Raw genomic sequence first — 20647 nt, forward strand, 5'->3', positions numbered from 1 at the left:
AACCACTCTTTTCATTCTCAAGGGAAGAGTATCTTTGCTACTTCCTAATTTCAACCTCTAAGTCTTTGGATAGATGGAATCCTAACTTTACTCATGTCTTCCTAAATGTGCTCTAGTTCAGTTTAGTTTAATATTATCTTTAGAGTTTTGTACTACTTTTGGTAAATTTATTCCTAAGTATTTTATTCCTTTTGGTGCTATTGTAAACGGAATTGTTTTCTTAATTTTATGTTTTATTTATTGCAAGTGTATCTAAATGAAATTGATTTTTCTATATTAATCTTGTATTCTGTAACCTTCCTGAACTCGTTTATTCTAATTTTTTTTAGTTTATTCCTTAGGATTTTCTTTATATAAGATCATGTCATCTGCAATAGAGGTAGTTTTAATTCTTTCTTCTCAATCTAGATGAATCTCATTTCTTTTTCTTGTCTAATTGCCCTGACTAGAACCTTCAGTATAACACTGAATAAACTAGCAAGAGCAGACAATCTTATTTTGTTTTTGATATTGGGGAAATGCGTTCAGTCTTTCACCATTGAGTATGATGTTAGCTGTAGGTTTTTGTGTGTGTTCTTTATCAGGTTGAGGAAGTCCCTTTATATTCCTAGTATGTTGAGTGTTTTTATCATGAACATTTAATGTTTTCTTAAGTGCATATATATCTCTTTCGAGGAGTCTAGTAGGGAATGTGCATGATATTTCTACACTGGCATTTCTTTTTTAAAGATTTTTTTGATGTGGACCATGTTTAAAGTCTTTATTGAGTTTATTACAATATTGCTTTTGTTTTATGTTTTGGTTTTTTGGCCATGAGATATATGGGATCTTAGCTCCCCAACCGGTGATCGAACCCACACCCCCTACATTGTAAGGTGAAGTCTTAACCACTGAACTGCCAGGGAACTCCTTACACTGGCATTTCTATTTATCTGGCTTGACCAGACTACATTTCTTTTAAACAAAAACTAAATGTTGGGCTTCCCTGGTGGCACAGTGGTTGAGAGTCCGCCTGCCAATGCAGGGGACACGGGTTCGTGCCCCGGTCCAGGAAGATCCCACATGCCGCAGAATGGCTGGGCCCGTGAGCCATGGCCGCTGAGCCTGTGCGCCGGAGCCTGTGCTCTGCAACGGTAGAGGCCACAACAGTGAGAGGCCCACGTACCGCAAAAAAAAAAAAACAAAACTAAATGTTTTTGGCATTCCTTTGTGAGACCTTACCTTCCTTCTTTTAGAAGGAAAATGTTTAATTCTGTTTTTTAATTTAACTTTTACATATCTTTGTAAAGTGAACAAATCTTCCATGTGCAGCTTAATTAATTTCTACACATGTATACACCTGTTTAACTTTCATCTCAGATCACTTTAGGATTTTTGAACCTCTGACTATTCACTACAACTTCACTTTATCTCTCACTTTATTTTATACAGTTGTCTCTCTAATAAGACTTTAATGAAGTTTAAAAAAAGAAAAGGACTGAGGGTTGTCTTTTGACTTCTAGTGATCTTATCTAGGGGGCGGAATACACACTATGATTCGTTGAATCTATATATGCCCCTTTAATTTTTTTACAGATATCAGCTATTACCTGTATAGTACCTATATTGTGTTATAGATAACTGCCTCTTTTAATCATCAAAACAGGCCTGCCAGAAAAGTGTTACTGTTTCTTTGGCACCAATCTTCCTATTCTTTCCACTTCCTCTATAACTATAAGTATGGATTATTTTATCCCCAGTGAATAATTTGCTTTGATCATCCTCTGGTACATGTAAAGAGAACTCAGATCTATTTCTTTGGTATGTGAAGGATCAGTCCCATGCTGTCAGTCTGGGAGAAGCAAATAATCCTGGAGGCTTCTTGTTTCTGCTGATGGGGCTAAATCTGAAACAGCCTCCTAAGGTTTTTGTCACTGAGGACCTCTGTATTAGCAGCAAAGCAGAAAAGGAATGATTTTAATGATCCATATTTTTAAAGATCGTGATTGGCTTTTTTTTTTTTTTTTTAACAACTGAATCTAAGCCCTTTGTTCTAAGGCAAACTCAAAATTTAGGTCTTTAGAAGAGTTTTTTCTTAATTCCAGTCATTTCGTATTTTATGTCCTAGGTGAATATAATTTCTTCCATATAATTGAGCAAATCCTTATATGCTGTTACTGCTATTTTGCAGGTTGTTTCTTGAATGTGTCATTTTTTTCCAAATACATTCATTTCTTTCCAATATATTTGCAGTGTTTTTTTAGGCATAGATCATGTTCTTTTAGTAGTATGGTGCTCTGCATCTAATAGGCCCTCAATAACTATATGGACTTTTAAATTTTTTTTTTTTTTTTTTTTGCGGTACGCGGGCCTCTCACTGCTGTGGCCTCTCCCGTTGCGGAGCAACAGGCTCCGGACGCGCAGGCTCAGCGGCCATGGCCCACGGGCACAGCCGCTCCGCGGCACGTGCGATCCTCCCGGACCGGGGCTCGAACCCGTGTCCCCTGCATCGGCAGGCAGACTCTCAACCACTGCACCACCAGGGAAGCCCTAAATTTCTTTTATTTCCTCGGAATCCTGACTTTTGTGACAGGTAGAGATTGATAAGGCTTGAGGTAAACCAGTTTAGATGTGTTGGTCTCTAGAGACTGAGGTGTGGTTCATGAGCATTATTAAATTAGATTACATTATTAGATTCTCTCCTGTCTTTGTTTGTTGGCTGATATGTTACGCAAAGTGAGGTATTCATTCACTCACATGGATTAAAACAGCCCTCAAATTGCTGATGTATCTAAAGGAACTAATTCTCTTGTTGAAAGCTTCATAACTAAGTTCTCATCCTTTCTCTCGGCCTTGAGATAGGTAAAAAGAATTGTTAATTTTACAACTTAGGAAAATGCCAGATGTCATGATGATAAGTTATTTAGGGAGGGTTGAATTGATTCATTAATACCTAATTCTGACTGCTATAAATGTATATTCTTGTTCTTTTTTGTTTGCATATGTAATATTTTCATTTATATTTATTCACTTTATTTTTATCAGGCACAAAGAATTTTACGGGAAAGATTTTGTCATCAGAGTCCACATAGTAACCTATTTGGAGTACAAGTACAATATAAGTAAGTTTAGCTATCTGCTTGTCTGTTATGAAACTACTTACAGATGCCCTTTAGGTTTTGCAAAAATTGTCATACACAGATTTTATTAAACAAGGCTAACAGACATTTTATAGAGGTAAAAAATTTTGCTTTGTATATAAAAAAATGACTGTTGTGAAGCAAGAGCAGATATCAATATTTCCATAGTGAAAAAAACCTTTTAACTTTCAATCTTGTATCATTTCTATAATCTGGTATTATGGAGAGAATTCTGAGCTTGCACCTACCTAATACTCAGCAGCCAGCTGTGGAGTGAAAGGTTCTAAGAGTTGCCACTGTTGTCCCTTGTCCCATACTATCATAAAGACCAAGATACTTCAGTGTTACTTGGTTTCTCTTTTTGACGTTTCCAGAGAATCAGTATTTGTGTTCTTCTCTGTAGGACTATTTAGAGCATAAGTCAAGTGCCCAGAAGAAGAGAAAAAAGGAATGGCTGTTTTTTGTTCAAATTCAGCTTTTAAAAAGTATTACCTAGCAAATTATTTCAGCTTTCCTTTTTAAATTTTGGCCTATTTATATCATTTCAGACACTTAATTGAGCTGCTAAAAAGAACTGCTATTCATGGAGAAAGTAATTCTGTTCTCATTATTGGACCCCGAGGATCAGGAAAGACCATGGTAAAAGCTGTTGATTTCTGATGTTCCTTTGCTTTGTAGGCATGTGATGATTCTTAGGGACAACACTGGAAATATTTTTCATTGTTTTCATTATTGTGTTACTAATATTTTGCTTTTTTTTTTTATTTAAATCATAGAAGACATGCAAAGCCTGTATAGAGTGGTATATTTGAGTTGAACAATGTTTTTTACCTTTTTCTCCCTCACAGTAACAAATTTTCAAATAATGTTTGTTCCATCATGGTCTTTTATCCTTGAAGAATTTGTGATTGACAATGGACAAAGCAGACTAGCAGCTATTGAGCCTGTACCTTGTGTCTTTTATTTATGTTTTGTCATTTATTCTTTACATTAACCCTGCAAGGTAGGTTTGGTATTGTCTCTATTTGTAGATTAGGTAACTATCATACCATGCATTCTTTTTTTTCCTCTTATTGTTTAACCCTAACTCAGGCAGTTTTTATATGTACACTCACGTCTTCTAGAATTCTCTTCTACTTTCCCTCTTTACTATATTTGCTTAGTCACCTTCAAAAGATACTGTTGATTTTTTCCCTCAGTTTCTCTTTCTTCATTCATTATATAAGACAAATTATGGCTGTTATATTGCAAGTATTACTATTTAATTATAAAATCTGTTTTCTGCTATATTCCATGCAATAAATTTAGATTTCTCACTAATATGCTTTTTATATTATGTGTATAAGTAAAACTATGTATTATTTTATATTAAGTAAAATTATGTAAAATAGAAATAAAATTACGTTTTTATTTATTTATTTATTTTTTTTGCGGTATGCGGGCCTCTCACTGTTGTGGCCTCTCCCGTTGCGGAGCACAGGCTCCGGCCGCTCCGCGGCATGTGGGATCTTCCCGGACCGCGGCACAAACCCATGTCCCCTACATTGGCAGGCGGACTCTCAACCACTGCGCCACCAGGGAAGCCCTACGTTTTTATTTTTTAAGCAGTATGTTTTCACTGTACATTATGTAAGATGAGGAAATTAGGACTTTAGGATTTTACTGTTATCACCCATTTCCAGTATTGTTTGAAGTACATCAATTGGGAATTTAGATCTAGATAATTTCTTTTCTTTTTTAATCTTTTAAGAGTTTTTCATTTATTATAATCACATTTACGATAGTATTTATTTTTGACTGTTTAATTTGGTTCAGTCCTTGGGCTCAGTCCTTATATGTAACCACTGTTTCTTTATTCTTGTTTTTTTATTACGATTTTCCTTTTTGTGTTCGACTTCAGTGCTATTTGGGGTAGTTTTTACAGGAGAACCATGTGACTAATATGCTTTGGAATTATTAGACTATTTAAAATTATTAACAATAATTCTATTAACAATAGAAAAACTGAGCAAAGATATGCACAGAAAGATCATAGGAAATTAAATACAAAGCGATCTTAAACTTATAAACGTGTTCAATTTCACTCATATTTAGTAAATTAAATAAAAACTATAGTAATTTTCTCTATCAGGTTGACAAGAAAATCTGTAAGATTGATAACATACTGATGTTTTTGCTGGTGGTATAAATTAGAATTAGACAAAATCTAACCACACTACAAATGTGTATACCCTTTGACTCAGCAACATTTCTAGGAATTTACTGTTGTGAAATGATGCGTGTACAGTTACTTATTTCAGCACTGTTTGTTAATAGTGAAAGATGAGAAACAATATAAATGCCCATCAACAGAATACTGGTTGACAAATCATGGTACATCCATCCATATAATGGACTATGATACAGCGGTAAAAACGAATAAGGAAATATTTGTAGACAGTACATAAAGAAAAGGAAAAAAATGCTCATATTTCTGTTGGTTCATCTGTGAACCAAAAATTCCCTGAAATGTGTATATATTTTTAAAAATTTTTATTGGAGTATAGTTGATTTACAATGTTGTGTTAGTTTCAGGTATATATCAAAGGTGAATCAGTTTTACATATACACACATCCACTCTTTTTTTAGATTCTTTTCCTATATAGGCCATTACAGAGTATTGACTAGAGTTCCCTGTGCTATACAGTAGGTTCTTATTAGTTATCTGTTTTATATATAGTAGTATGTATATGTCAATCCCAGTCTTCCAATGTATCCCTGCCCCCTTTATCCCCTGGTAACCATAAGTTTGTTTTCTACATCTGTGACTTGTTTGTAAATAAGTTCATTTATACCCTTTTTTTTAGATTCCACGTATAAGTGCTATCATATGATATTTGTCTTTCTGTGTCTGACTTACTTCAGTCAGTATGACAATCTCTAGGTCCATCCATGTTGCTGCAAATGGCATTATTTTGTTCTTTTTTATGGCTGAGTAATATTCCATTGTATATATGTACCACATCTTCTTTTTCCATTCCTCTGTTGATGGACATTTAGGTTGCTTCCATGTCTTGGCTATTGTAAACAGTGCTGTAGTGACCATTGGGGTGCATGTATCTTTTCAAATTATGGTTTTCTTCAGGTATATGCCTAAGAGTGGGATTGCTGGGTCACAAGGTAGTTCTATTTTTAATTTTTTAAGGAACCACCATACTGTTCTCCATAGTGTCTGGAGAACAATTTACATTCCCACCAACAGTGTAGGAGAGTTCCCTTTTCTCCACACTCTCTCCAGCATTTATTATTTGTAGATTTTTTTGATGATGGCCATTCTGACCGGTGTGAGGTGATACCTCATTGTAGTTTTGATTTGCATTTCTCTAATAATTAGTGATGTTGAGCATCTTTTCGTGTGCATTTTTTTTAAATTTATTTTTGGCTGCATTGGGTCTTCGTTGCTGACCGCTGGCTTCTCTCTAGTTGCGGCGAGTGGGGGCTGCCCCTCGCTGCCGTGCGCTGGCTTCTTATTGCAGTGGCTTCTCTTGTTGCGGAGCACGGGCTCTAGTCACCCGGGCTTCAGTAGTTGTGGCACGTGGGCTCAGCAGTTGTGGCTCACGGGCTCTAGAGCACAGGCTCAGTAGTTGTGGCGCATGGGCTTAGCTGCTCCGTGGCATGTGGGATCTTCTCGGACCAGGGCTCGAACCCGTGTCCCCTGCATTGGCAGGCAGATTCCCAACCACTGCACCACCAGGGAAGTCCCCATTTTTTATATATAAATTTATTTTTATTTTTGGTTGTGTTGGGTCTTCGTTGCTGTGCAGTGGCTTTCTGTGCTTGTGGCGAGTGGCGGCTACTCTTCGTTGCAGTGCATGGGCTTCTTATTGTGGTGGCTTCTCTCATTGCGGAGCATGGGCTCTAGGCACGTGGGCTTCAGTAGTTGTGGCTGACGGGCTCTAGAGCACAGGCTCAACAGTTGTTGTTGCGCACGGGCTTAGTTGCTCCGCGGCATGTGGGATCTTCCTGGACCAGGGCTAGAACCTGTGTCCCCTGCATTGGCAGAAGGATTCTTTACCACTGCACCACCAGGGAAGTCCTTTCATGTGCTCTTTGGCCATCCATGTGCCTCCCTAAGATATTAAACACAAATATAGTGAGTTATTTGTTGAGGCAGGGATATGGGAACAGAGGTAGGAATCTTTTCACTGCATATCTGTTTATACTTTTTGAGGGGTAAACTATATGACCATACAATCTATCTTAAAAACTAAAGAATGGAAAGTTGGTTGAAGGCAAGGGTAAAAACCCCAACAACCTGCTTAACAGAACAAATCACTAAAGTCATTCAGACCACAGAAATGCAAAAGAGAATTGAAGTTTAGTAATATGGGGAAATGTAAAAAATATTTTAAATACATCAAAAATTATTTTGCACATTACTTACAACATGGCTGGGATTGAATTCTTGGGTCACAGTTTTTTCTCCTTTGGAATTACGTAGATTTTATTCAATTTGTATTCTGTGGGAAAACTCCAAGGGTAGGCTTTTCTTTTTTCCTTTATAAATTGCTGTTTCAATCTGGATAGTTTAGATTATGCAGTCATAACAACCCTAAATTTCAGTGTCTTGACACAAAAGTTTATTCTTTACTTTTGCTCTATGCATAGTGTGGATCAGCAAGGGGACACTGTTCTCTGTAGTCACTCAAAGGAAGTGGTGGATGTTATGTCAGCATTTCTCCACAAACACCCCCGTGGAAGAAAGGGAGCATGATGAATCATGGACACTCTTAAAGTTCCTACCCAGAGGTGATACAGAACACATCTCACAGTTCATTGAACAGAGTGAGTCACATGGTCACACCTAATTTCAAGAGAGCAAGGAAGTGCATTTTTCCTAGGTGCCTAGAAAGGGAGGTTAAGCAGAAGTAAGGTGAACATCACTGATGACCACCACAGCTAACATGTTTTGAGTTTGTGATATTTCCTCGTCTGGATGCTTTTAGAATTTCTCTGTCTTAGCAGTGTGAACATTTCACAGGCTATTTCCAAGTGTGGGTCATAAAAACTGAAGCTCTGCAAACCCTCTTAATGTGAATTTAAGTCTTTCTTTAGTAAAGGATAATTTTCCTTTCTTTCCAGTTTTCATTATTTTATTGTCTTTGGAAAACACATTATCCTACATATTTTTTATTTATTTAATTTAATTAATTTATTTTTTTTTGTGGTACATGGGCCTCTCACTGCTGTGGTCTCTCCCGCCGCGGAGCACAGGACCCTGACACGCAGGCTCAGCGGCCATGGTCCACGGGCCCAGCCACTCTGTGGTATGTGGGATCCTCCCGGACCGGGGCACGAACCCGCGTCCCCTGCATCAGCAGGCAGACTCTCTACCACTACGCCACCAGGGAAGCTCTATCCTATGTATTTTTTTTTTTTTTTTTTTTTTTTTGCTGTACGCGGGCCTCTCACTGTTGTGGCCTCTCCCGTTGCAGAGCACAGGCCCTGGAGGCGCAGGCTCAGCGGCCATGGCTCACGGGCCCAGCTGCTCCGCGGCATGTGGGATCTTCCCGGACTGTTGCACGAACCCGTGTCCCCTGTGTCGGCAGGTGGACTCTCAACCACTGTGCCACCAGGGAAGCCCTATCCTATGTATTTTGGAAGAACATTTTTACATAATACTTTAATTCTTCAAGGAGCTCCATAGTGATACTCTTGTATCAGTACAGGAGAAAATGAGATCTAGGAAATCAGTACATTAGACCTGTTATTCTGTGGTACACTGCACATCTTGAAACAAAGTAACAATACAACAGAGAAGTTGAATCTCAGTGATTTATACATCAAAGTGTCAAGCCTAAAAATATAACTTGAACAGCTAATGACTGAATTTATTCTGAACTTTCATCTTGGAAGTTTGTCCCTAAAGGCATGGAGAAAGTTCAGAAAAAAGGAAACAGAGCTAGTAAACGCTTACAAAGTTGTATAAGTAAATACAAATTAAAGCTATACTCCATTTCATTAGTAAATTGGCTAAAATAGATATATTTTTTTACAGAAAAAGTAAGCAGATAGTACAGAGTTCCCATATAATCTCCACATACATACATGCACACACGTGCACACAGTTTCCCCTATCATTAATATCTTGCTTTAGTGTGGTACATTTGTTAAAATTAATGAAAGTGATAGTGAGACATCATTACTAACTAAAATCCATTGTCTACATTAAGGGTCACTCTTTGAATTCTACAAGTCTGTGGGTACAGCACACTGTTCTGGTGTTTTGACGTCATTTATCTAATGTGAGTTAACTGGAATATGGAAGAACCCATACCTGGTATTCCATTTTGGTACAATTTAATTTATTCCTACTGCACTCCAATATTGAGAGGTCAAAAGGATAAGGAGTATTGTTTAACTCGTGCCACTTTTGTGATTTGTTGTATGTGGGAGTATCCTGAGATATAAAATATATTCTTAGATAAGAATTTTATTATGTAACATAATTAGTATAATTATATATATCGTAGCATTAGTACAGTCGTGTTAGTAATATTATTTAGTATAATCATGTAAATTTGAACTTAAAAAATAAGATTACAGTATATTTAAAACACTATCCTTGGCCAAACTATCCAAAATACAAAAATTCAAAATCTACAGTTAAGCGATAAAGGTAACAGGTATTGTGGTTTGTTGTATTTCAAACATTTATTTTAAAAATAGATATGGTTCCAAATGACAGATTGGACCCTGGAAAATACTCTTCTATATAGAGATAACTGTAGACAAAGAAACTTGCTAGATGGTTAAGTAGGATGTTTCTTCTAGTTGATATTTCCTCTAGTTGCATATTGTTGAATCTTGTGTTCCATAAAGTATTTGGGAATAGTAATAGTAGGTAAGCATAAAAATCTCTGGGTGTTGGCAGTTCTAAGCAAGCTGTGCTACTATGTTGGTAAAATTAATTTTTAGCTACAAAGAATGTGGAGATGGGGTAGCCAAATTCGTTATGATGGTTAGTGTAACATAACCAACTAAGTTTTTTTAGTACATAATATAGTGTAAAATATTTGAAAAGATGACATTGTTTCCTTGAAAAAAAAACTGGCATTATGTGATTGGTAACCTAGCTAATTACACAGTAAATTTTAGCAATATCCAGAGTGGAACTAAAATTATTATTTGAAGACATACTTGCTAATATGATCATTTCAGACGGTCACACCTCGTTAAAAAATTGTGAGCTGATTCAAGCAAATCATAGTAACCTGGTGTTAAAGTAAATTCAGTGGAAAGAGGCTATAAATCTGTTACAACTCTCTCTATGCATATGTAAAATGAAGGTATTATTATTAACCCTGTTTCATTTTGCAAAGAATTTGAAATGGTTTTGAACAATTCATCAAACGTAAAATTATTTTAAACATAAAATCAGAGCCAGGGAAATATAAATATTATGTAAGTAAAATATCAAGAGGTGGGGGAAAGAACACAGCAGGTTACTAAGAGAATACAGCATAGGAGACCCGAGTTTGTATCATTTGGGGGCTAACTCTTGCGATAGGGTCTGACTTGATCCAAAGACGGAAAAGTACCACCTCATCTTCTGACAGTTTTCTGTAAAGAATGTAACATCTCAGCTGGGCTTTTACTCATAGTATGACAGTTGACATTTTGAGATTGTCTTTTTTTAAGAGGACTTTTTTAAGAGGACTACCTGTGATCTGAGGTAGAATTCCATATGCTTTAGAAACTATACAGATATACCAGGAATAGCTAGTATGTTTGCTATACTGTTGTGAAACGTAATAATTTAAAATGAGGGTATTTGTTTTCTTTCTATTGCACAAAGATATTACAGTGACAAATAGAGGTAGAATATTGCAAATACAAATAGTATTTTATTTTTCAAACTAGCTTACCAGTTGTCTCAGTGACTTTGTTGAATAATCCTTTTTGTCCTCACTAAATTTTGATGCCATCTTTATTGTATACATAGCCTAATTTCCTGGACTATATATTTTGGGATAGTACCATTCTATTTCTATTTTCATATTAAAAAGAATAATCTGCCATTACTCTTCCTTTTAAAAAGCTTTATGTTTTTTCTTAATTCTATTTATTTTCAAATTTAAGGAAATATGTAGTATTAATATGAAGAGATATATATGATAGTGCAATATGAGTGATAAGATGTCACAAATCAAAAAATATAAAGAATGTAAGTATGTGGCATAGAAACCTGTAATTATAAAAATGTGAAGCTTTATAATTGAACAGTTTAAGGTGGCATAACACTTTCTGGGTATTTTTAGTAGTAATTACTATTATATTTTATTAGTATTAATAATTTTTTTTTAATTGTGAGCTCTAAGTTTAATAAGGGCTTTCTTTGCTTACCTAGCAGCTAACAAAGGCAACATCTCTTTTTTCAGCTTAACCTCTTCGTATTTCTTTTTTAATTTTCATTTTAAGGTAACATACAAAGTAGTTCACAGTATTTCATAAAAATTGCTGTATTGGGGGCAGATGTTTTGCTATCATTTAGCATTGTTCTTGTACTTATTTTCAATAGCTTTTAACTGATTTCAGTGATAATTTTGTAGAGTAAATGGTGGAGACATATAATGAACTGACTGAAACATGAAGTTCTTAAGTGGCCATAGTTTTATGTGACTTCTACTGTAGAGAAGTATTTCTTTGAAAACTTAAGGGTTATTTCTGAACGTTTATTAGAAGTTTGGGTAGCTGATTGAGAGAGTGTGGCATCAGTCCAGGCTCTGGCATCTTAAGAGTCAGACTTTAGGAGTTCAGTTAAACTTTCTATCTACAGAGAATCTGCACATTTAATTGTTGATTTTTAAATGACAATCTGTTTATATTCTGTTCCTATTACTGATAGTTTAAAAAAGAATATGGGCTTATCATCTTTTACCTATTATTAAATATTTCATAAACTTTTTAATATTATTTAGTTAATAAACCATGCTTTGAAAGAACTAATGGAAGTAGAAGAAGTGAGTGAAAATGTATTACAAGTTCACTTAAATGGTAAGTATGTCCTCATTTTGTTATTGGAAATGATGTAAGCCATGTGAGCTTTTTATGTTATGAACCTTAATTTACTAGTGTGTTTTAAATCTGCATTAATAACTATATTTTAAAAACTAAATCCTTGTTTAACAACTTTTACTTTAGCACACTGTACACAGTATTTTTAGAAATTAAAAAAATATTAATAAAGGAGACACATAAGGTCTCTTGTTTTTTTTAAATACTAATCCCAAGGAAGATGGTTCTTTGAGTCTATTAAATGTTTTCACTGTTGAGTTTTTAAAAGGAAATAATGTACACTAACAGGCTTTGACTTTTTTCTTTCTAGTTAAATTTTTAAAAGCATTAGAAAATTTACTTGAAAATAATCTGCATTGTATCAAATACATATTTCATTGTTATTAAATACTTTAAAATGGGCTTTATTTCAGGACTGCTGCAGATCAATGATAAAATTGCCTTAAAGGAAATCACAAGGCAGTTAAATCTGGAAAATGTAGTTGGAGATAAAGTTTTTGTAAGTATCATTTTCATTATTTTATTAAATAGGCTTCAAATTAAAGTCTGTATAGCATAGATATGTTTATATTTTTGGAAGAGTAGGAAGAGTTCAGAGATTCTAAATTGAAATATGTAAGATTCTTATAAGAATGTACAATGTACTAGGATGCATTTATTCATCAAATCTTTATGTTTAGATTTTTTTTGAAGTAGGTTATACTAGTTATAAAATACTTCAAGAAATCCAGGTTTGTGTAGATATTATCTGAGTTTGTTTCTTTATCTGTAAGGTAAATATTATGATTCTCTACCCTTGGAGATAGATTAATATGTTTTTAAAAATACTACACTCTGGCAGTCTATTTCTAGTCTTATGAGACTTGGATAGCATGGGAGTAGTGGAAAATGTATTGAATTTGAAGCTACAAAAAGTGGATTTGAGTCTTGCCCTATAACTATTGACTACCTGGTAATCATGGCTAATAAATATCTTTGAATTACAGATTCCTCACCTGTTAAATTGGCATTATCTTATTATACTTACCTCACAGATTTATTCTAAAGAAGAAAAGAAGTATTAAACATCATTTATGTTTTTTTTTTTTTAAATAGGATGGTAATATGCTGTGCAAATGTCAGTTATCTCTTATTATTAAAATGTTCTCAGAAAGTTACCCACATCTCATTATTGTAGCTTGGAATCTCAGGACAGTAAACATCAATAACTTAAACTGATAAGAAATGTTTTGGAACTTTTATTAAACTTTTTACCTACCACTTGATTTATAAGGCTCAAGGGAAACATGATTAACTTGCAGCTGCCTTAATTTTCATAATGAAATGACTCATCTGCTTAATGCAATTGAAGCAGGTTGTAGACGTTCCAAGTTCATTTTCTGGTCACTGGTGATCGTTCAGTGGTGTCACTCTAATCTCTAAACTGTGTCTCTGTTCTGCAGTAACACTGACATAGTTGTGTAAGCCTCCTAACATTTAGTAATTTTATTCTTTAAAAATTACCTATAACAAGTTGAGCCAATCATGTGTTACCCTTCCATTATCTACAGGTCTTTTTTTTTTTTTTTTGGCTGCATTGGGTCTTCATTGCTGCACGCGGGCTTTCTCTAGTTGTGGTGAGCGGGGATAATCTTCATTGCGGTGGGCAGGCTTCTCATTGCAGTGGCTTCTCTTGTTGCGGAGCACGGGCTCTAGGTGCGTGGGCTTCAGTATTTGTGGCACATGGGCTCAGTAGTTGTGGCTCGCGGGCTCTAGAGCGCAGGCTCAGTAGTTGTGGCACGCAGGCTTAGTTGTTCTGCGGCATGTGGGATCTTCCCGGACCAGGGATCGAACCCGTGTCCCCTGCATTGGCAGGCGGATTCTTAAACACTGCACCACCAGGGAAGTCCCTATCTACAGGTCTTTGAAGTGCAAGTTCAAATGCTTCTTCTGTAAATCTGTTGTTCTACCTCCTGTCCAGAATGTAATGTAGAAGATAGCGGCCTAGTTGGCAAAGGAGAGTTACTATTACGTAGACTCTGTTTGGCTTTTGGTTTCCAGTAGATAAGTGTTTCTGACTTTTCTAAATAGAGCTATTTGTGTTGGATTCATATGAAATAATACAAGGCACAGTTGGTTATCATCCTAGTCATCACTATTGTTATCATAATCCCCACATATACAGATTATTAGTTTAACTTCTACATTGTATAGATTGGGCACCTGAGGCTAAGAGAACATAATTAGTGTGCCTAAAGTCATAAAATGACAAAGGCTGGGCATTAAGAAACTAAGTGATTTAACCCAGACCCTTTCTGTTTTGATGTACTTAGAGCAAACTTGTATATTCATTTTTTTATATATATATATATATATATATACACACACACACACACACACACACACACATAAATGTGTATATTTATATAAATATATACTCATATAAGTAAATTCTTATAATATGTGCATATGAATTTAAGTATATACTTACACTTAATGTCAGGTATAATAGTCTTTAAAAAAATAGCAAAATGTAAGCAACCTTTGAGTAACTTTGACCACTGATTTTCCAACAGATTGTCTCTGAGCCTTTGTTTATGTTATGGTAAATACCTCTTGCCCTGCCTACCTTGGAAATAGTATTACTTGACAGTATGTAATCATCACAAAATATGTAGAAGCTCTTTAAAACCTGTTATGCTATTTTATATCAGTTCTCTCTACTGGGAAACAAACAAGTGGGTTTCTTTTTTCCTGTATATCTCCTCAAATTTAAAGTTGGCTGTTTCTTTAAATTAAGAAATCTGAATGAAGTAAAAATTAAGGACTTAAGTGAAAAAATATTTTAATGAGGCCTTTATCCACAAGCTGGAACATCTGGATAATGCATCTGCTACTCTGTTAATTTCCAACCAGAATATTTAAGTTGTATCCAAAAATGTTTTGGCTGTGTTCCAAGTAAACATAGCCAAATTTGATATGATATATACAGATTCTATAATATTCTCTTGAATAGAGAAACACTGTTGTATTGTCTGATGTTTGAGGCAAGTTTCTTCTCCCTTTTCCTTTTGGATCTCATTTAAATTCATGGTAATTTTTTTAATGGTACAAGTTTGAGACTTGCTAGAGACTGATGTGTTTCAAGATACAAAGTGCAATGGATTTCTTGATCTCTGACTATTCAGAATATAACAACTCTTAAAAATTACCTTTAAATAAAGTTAACAGTTTTACAGATTTTATCCAGAAAATATAAAATTTTGAACATGGCATAATAATGCCATTTTCAGTGCTATGCCATCTCTACTTTTGTATTTAAGTTTTAGATTGTAAGCATAGAGATATTCAGCTCAGAATCTGGCCAGTGACTTTGGCCAGATACACGGTGTCTATACAGTATATAGAATCATATAGCCCTCTTTTATTCTTTATTTCACTAAACTTCTAGTCATGGTATCTTTTTGTTATTCAGGGAAGCTTTGCCGAAAACCTTTCATTTCTTCTGGAAGCTTTAAAAAAAGGTAAATATTAGTATGTTTAACAATATCAAACAATAATTGTTTAGCTTTATTTATCCCTTGATCATACGCTTTTACAAAAACAAATAAAGAAATATAAAAAAGAATAAAATAATGACCATTGAAATCCCTAATAATAGTGATTATTCCAACTAACATTTGATTTCATATCTTTATTCACCTGTAGTATATCGTTGGTATAGACATAATTTTCAATAAGAATAAAATCTTTTCTATTTTGTTGTGTGATATACATCTTTTCACTTACTCATGGTATGTCGTAAGCATCTTTCCATGTCAGTAAATATTGAGGTGCATCATCATTTTTATGGTTCTCATATATTTCATTTTAAAAATATAAATTAACTATAATTTATAATTCTAATATAATGAATTATAATTTATTAATCACCAGCTATCAACTTTTATTTCTAATTTTGTATAATTAGGAAGAAATGCTTAAATGATCATCCAGATTTCCTGGGGTAAATTTCAATGAGTAGAATTCTAGATTAAAAGTTTCTACATTTAAAAGAATAAATATTAATTACCAAACTACCCTAGAAGGTCCATTTTCTAAACATATTTAAAAGTACTTTTTTCCTACAGGACCTCAAAAACAATTATTTTCATGTTTGCCTATTTAATAGAAAAAAATTTTTATTTTAGTTTAATTTGCATAATTTGTATACTGATGATGCTCATATCAAATTTTAATTGGCCACTGATATTTCCTGGTTTGTGTTTTTCCTGTTGGTTCTTTGCCTTATTTTGGTGGTTTATCTCATACTTATTATATGAATTCTTGCACTTGTTTCTTTCTTCTCTTAAGTTTGGTTTGGACTTTTCTGCTGAATAGAAGTTTAAAATTTTTTACATAGTCAAAATTTTTCTCTCCTTCATACTTTGACATTCACTTATATTTTCATCCAGTACATATAATTCATAATTTGGCTGGAATTTATTTTGGTAAGGTGTAAAGTAAAGATCTAATCTTGAATATACCACTTTTTCCATTGTTATGTAATGCTATATTTTATCAAAAACTAAAGTACTGTATTTTGTAGGTCTAGACTTCTGAGTGGTCCCTGTGGTTTTAATGTCATTTAGGTTAATGCATATGTTTTATTATCTATTGGATAATATTATCAGATATTATCTAACAGATAATAATTATTATTAATAAATCTGTTTATTATCAGTTTTTTTCACTTTTTATGCAAATATAAAGCCTTAGACCTTAAGGTAATAGTGATTGTTCTGCTAAAGTATTCCATTGTTGTGAGGAGAAAAACAAATCTACAGAAGTGTTAAAATTGTCATTAGTAGGAGTTAAAGTAGCTTTGGTTAAACTTCACAGTACAACGGTTATTTATAAAAATTATTTCTATGGGAAGATTTACTTTGTATTTCTACTAACTAAAAATAAGTCTCTTTTGAAGTAATAGTTTTATGTCCCTCTGTATTTAATCCCAAAGTGTTTTGGTCTCTGTAGGTGTTAAAAGATCCTTGTCAATTTTCTGATGATAGAAGAATTACGTTTACATAATTTAAAAAAACAATAATCTTCAGTCATTTAAATGATTTTCTTAACATCAGTAAAGCTACTAGAGTCTGGTGATTAGACTGAATTACCTGAGGGCCATAGGGGCTATTTTGTCCTTTGAATAATTTTTTTTGTTGAATAAATGTACAAGCATTGGTAAGTACCCCACCCAAAGTAGGTTATCAATATATTTTTTTTGAATTGAGTTTTAAAAAATGAAATGTAATAAATAGTTTGGAAATTTAAGAAAGGCTGATATAATTGCTTGTTAATATAAAACTCTTATTTTTTCTTAGGTGACCGGACTAGTAGTTGCCCAGTGATCTTCATATTAGATGAATTTGATCTTTTTGCTCATCATAAAAACCAAACACTCCTCTATAATCTTTTTGACATTTCTCAGTCTGCACAGACTCCGGTAGCAGTTATTGGTCTTACATGTAGATTGGTAAGTGTTTCTATTTTAAAAATTGATTATAATATTTAGAAAATTAAAGTTTAATTACTGACTTAGTTACTATGTAGGTCATTTTTCAAATGTATTTCATCAATACTTGGCACATTTATCCCACTTTTCAACTCAAATTGAGGAAAACAAGGAAATATTTATCACATATCTTGATAGACTAATACCTCCTGCCGTCTAACCAAATCACTGAATAAAAAAATGTGAAGTGAGATTATGCTAATAAATATAATTTCTACATTAGCAAATAAAGAGAAAGGTAAATGACCTCACTACCATTTTATAAAAATTGCTAATAGTTTCTACTTTTTACATTTAAGATTCTTTCCATATTTTAAAAATGCTTGGAATCAACTCAAAATGATACTGTCCCAACTTTGTAAGTATACATCTCCAGAAATGGAAGGGATTATCTCTATCAGGCTGTCACTGTAGATAGTGGCTTCTTTGCTCCTTGGAGGATTTTAGAATGATTTAACCATAGTGTTAATGTCACTATCACATTACTTTGTGAAGACTCCATGTATGTTGAACCCTGTGTACCTTCAGACAGCTTATGTAGGTCTTTTTGCATTTACCTTATCTATCTCTTTTTCTTTTTTTAAAAAATTTTTCCCCGAAGTGGGTGCACCATTCTTGGAAGTACTGCAGTACCAGGTCGATGCGTGGAATGGATGGAGCAAGTTCCTATTCCATCTCCTAGTTCCAGAAATCCATTTAATTCATTGTCCTCGGATAGAGCACGTATCGGTTATTAAACTGATAAGAACAGATACTATACTTGATCTTAGCCGAAAGGCCGAGAAGCAGTGTGTTTACCTTCTTTTACTCTCCTAGTATGAACTTTCTAATTGAATTCAGGTAAAACTGGTTTTTAAGAGTCACCCGCTTCTTATACTATGGCTGCCATGCATCTGTAGCTTTCATCCTTTTTCCTCCTTCATTTATGTCAGGCTTATGTCAAGCCCTCATTCTCCTTTTGTACAGCTCATTCCCTTTCTTAGAAATGTGAAACTCTTTACTAAGTCATCGTTCAACAGTCTTGCTAGTGCTGTTTCTCAAAGGAGTGGCTTTCTCTGTCCTCCTTCCCCAGTGCTCTAGAGCTTACAATGTATGCTTTCATAATAAGCCTCTCTCACAGAAAATCTGGCTGGTTCTCCACATATCTTTATTCTTCTTTTCAAAATGTAGCAATCTAACACAGTGGTTAAGGAAGCACATTCCTCCTTGCTAAAAGCTCTTCCTTTGGGTGGAAATGGCAGTGGCAAATGCTTTTGACCCAGTGAGGGACCAAATAAAGGGTTAGTAGCTCCTTAGCCATATTATCAGAGGCTCTTTTTTATTCTGTATGTATAATTCTCCAACTGTGTAATTCAAGTCTAAGTATATATCTATGTGTCCATGTTTATAGGGAAAGAGCAAAAGGAATGATGGAGTAGTGATTTTGCTAGCAAATAACCTCTTCCTTGTGGCAGTAATTTTTTTTTTTCTACTATTCCCTGTATCCCCACATTACCAATTTCTGTCATTACTGCCCACCACCAAACTATCAGTTATTGTTCACCTCTAAAATTCTTTTACTTCCATCTCTTTCCATTCCCAAGTTCAGGCTCTTTAATTATTGCTTACCTGTATGGGTGATCTAGAACTGCTCCTTAGTAGAAAGTAAATGTATAATATTTCTGTCTCTGAACATAACTTTTAATTGTCTTATGCTGTCACTATATTTTTCTTTAACCTGTAAACACATCTCAGGTTTTTCATTCACCCTCCTCCACTCTAACCCCAAGCTATTAATCTTTCCTGTCTTCCTTTCCACACTAACCATGATGCCATGATGCCTTTTTGGTCGCTTTAATTCTTTCCTGTGTATCATTGGTTTCTTAACCTAGAGTCATCTGGGTAGATTTGAAAATCCGTATTTCTGGGCCTCACCACAGCTTTTTGTTTTTCTTCTTTTATAGAAAATTGACACTAAACTTGCTCCCTCACTTCTCAAGGAAAAATAGCACTAATACAAGTAGTTTCTCAAATATTGTTATAAAAAAGCCAAAAGACAGAATAATTTACCAGTGTCACACTGTGTTCCTGCCAGTTTCCTCTTCTACAGTTTGTTCCTTAAGTCCAGCGTGGCTTCAGCTTAAATTTGTATAGTTTAGTGAATTGAATGTTTCTCCATTACACATGCTGCTTCTTGAGTCTTTGTTACATAAAACAATGAAGAAGATGTTTAAATTTTCATGAATGTTAATAAGTCTAATTACATTTTATTATATTAATTTTTATCTGAATTCTTCATAGAATGTATGAAATTGTTTATTGATAGCTATAATTTTTTAGTAGTTATTGTTGGCCTTGCAATGTTAAAGATAAGCTGAGAAAAACATGGTTGGAAAAAGGCTTGACATCACCAGGCTTACAAGTGCTTAGAAGGGGATTAAAAGTAGCTTGGATTAAAAATACTTTCAGAGGCTTGGTTTATTTCCAAGCCGCATTCTCTTACCTCTACTACCTTGTAGCCCTAAGTAGATCAAGAGAATAATTAAATTTTTTTTAATGCTTAATTGTGTATTACAGGATAAGCATTTTTAATGCTTAATTGTCTATTACAGGATAAACATTGCTGATTATAAGTGATAGTTCAAATAGTTATACCTCTAACATTGGTATGGTTATTTTAAATATGCATCTTACGGAGATTTTTGTTTGTTTTTAAGGATATTTTGGAACTCTTAGAAAAGAGAGTGAAGTCACGATTTTCCCACCGGCAGATACACTTAATGAATTCATTTGGTTTTCCACAGTATCTTAAAATATTTAAAGAACAATTATCTCTACCTGCAGTATTTCCAGGCAAGATTTTTGCTGAGAAGTGGAATGAAAATGTTCAGGTAGTTTGGAAAAAAGACAATAATATTAAAGTAATATTTGTGTCTTGCTATACCATTTGAAAGCAAT

At 34.2% G+C, this 20647-nt stretch overlaps 1 protein-coding gene and 1 non-coding gene across 6 annotated transcripts in view; one reads left to right on the forward strand and one right to left on the reverse strand.

Moving 5' to 3' along the window:
• The window catches only part of ORC4 (origin recognition complex subunit 4), a 95469-nt gene that overhangs the window by 54076 nt on the left and 20746 nt on the right, over nucleotides 1-20647 (forward strand). For 3 of the 5 annotated variants that reach the window (XM_060152948.1, XM_060152947.1, XM_060152949.1), the window contains 7 exons: nucleotides 3025-3101; nucleotides 3668-3758; nucleotides 12081-12156; nucleotides 12591-12676; nucleotides 15632-15680; nucleotides 17520-17671; nucleotides 20407-20580. In XM_060152948.1, the coding sequence (XP_060008931.1) occupies nucleotides 3025-3101; nucleotides 3668-3758; nucleotides 12081-12156; nucleotides 12591-12676; nucleotides 15632-15680; nucleotides 17520-17671; nucleotides 20407-20580 (705 nt within the window). Of the gene's footprint in view, nucleotides 1-3024; nucleotides 3102-3667; nucleotides 3759-9388; nucleotides 9405-12080; nucleotides 12157-12590; nucleotides 12677-15631; nucleotides 15681-17519; nucleotides 17672-20406; nucleotides 20581-20647 lie in introns of those variants that run through there. The other 2 variants (XM_060152951.1, XM_060152952.1) reach the window with 2 other exon arrangements.
• Nucleotides 18310-18500, reverse strand: LOC132522562 (U2 spliceosomal RNA). The gene has a single exon (XR_009541298.1). It is a non-coding gene; the product is annotated as a U2 spliceosomal RNA (small nuclear RNA).

The sequence above is a fragment of the Lagenorhynchus albirostris genome, chromosome 6, assembly GCF_949774975.1.
Source record: "Lagenorhynchus albirostris chromosome 6, mLagAlb1.1, whole genome shotgun sequence".
NCBI classification, from domain to species: domain Eukaryota; kingdom Metazoa; phylum Chordata; class Mammalia; order Artiodactyla; family Delphinidae; genus Lagenorhynchus; species Lagenorhynchus albirostris.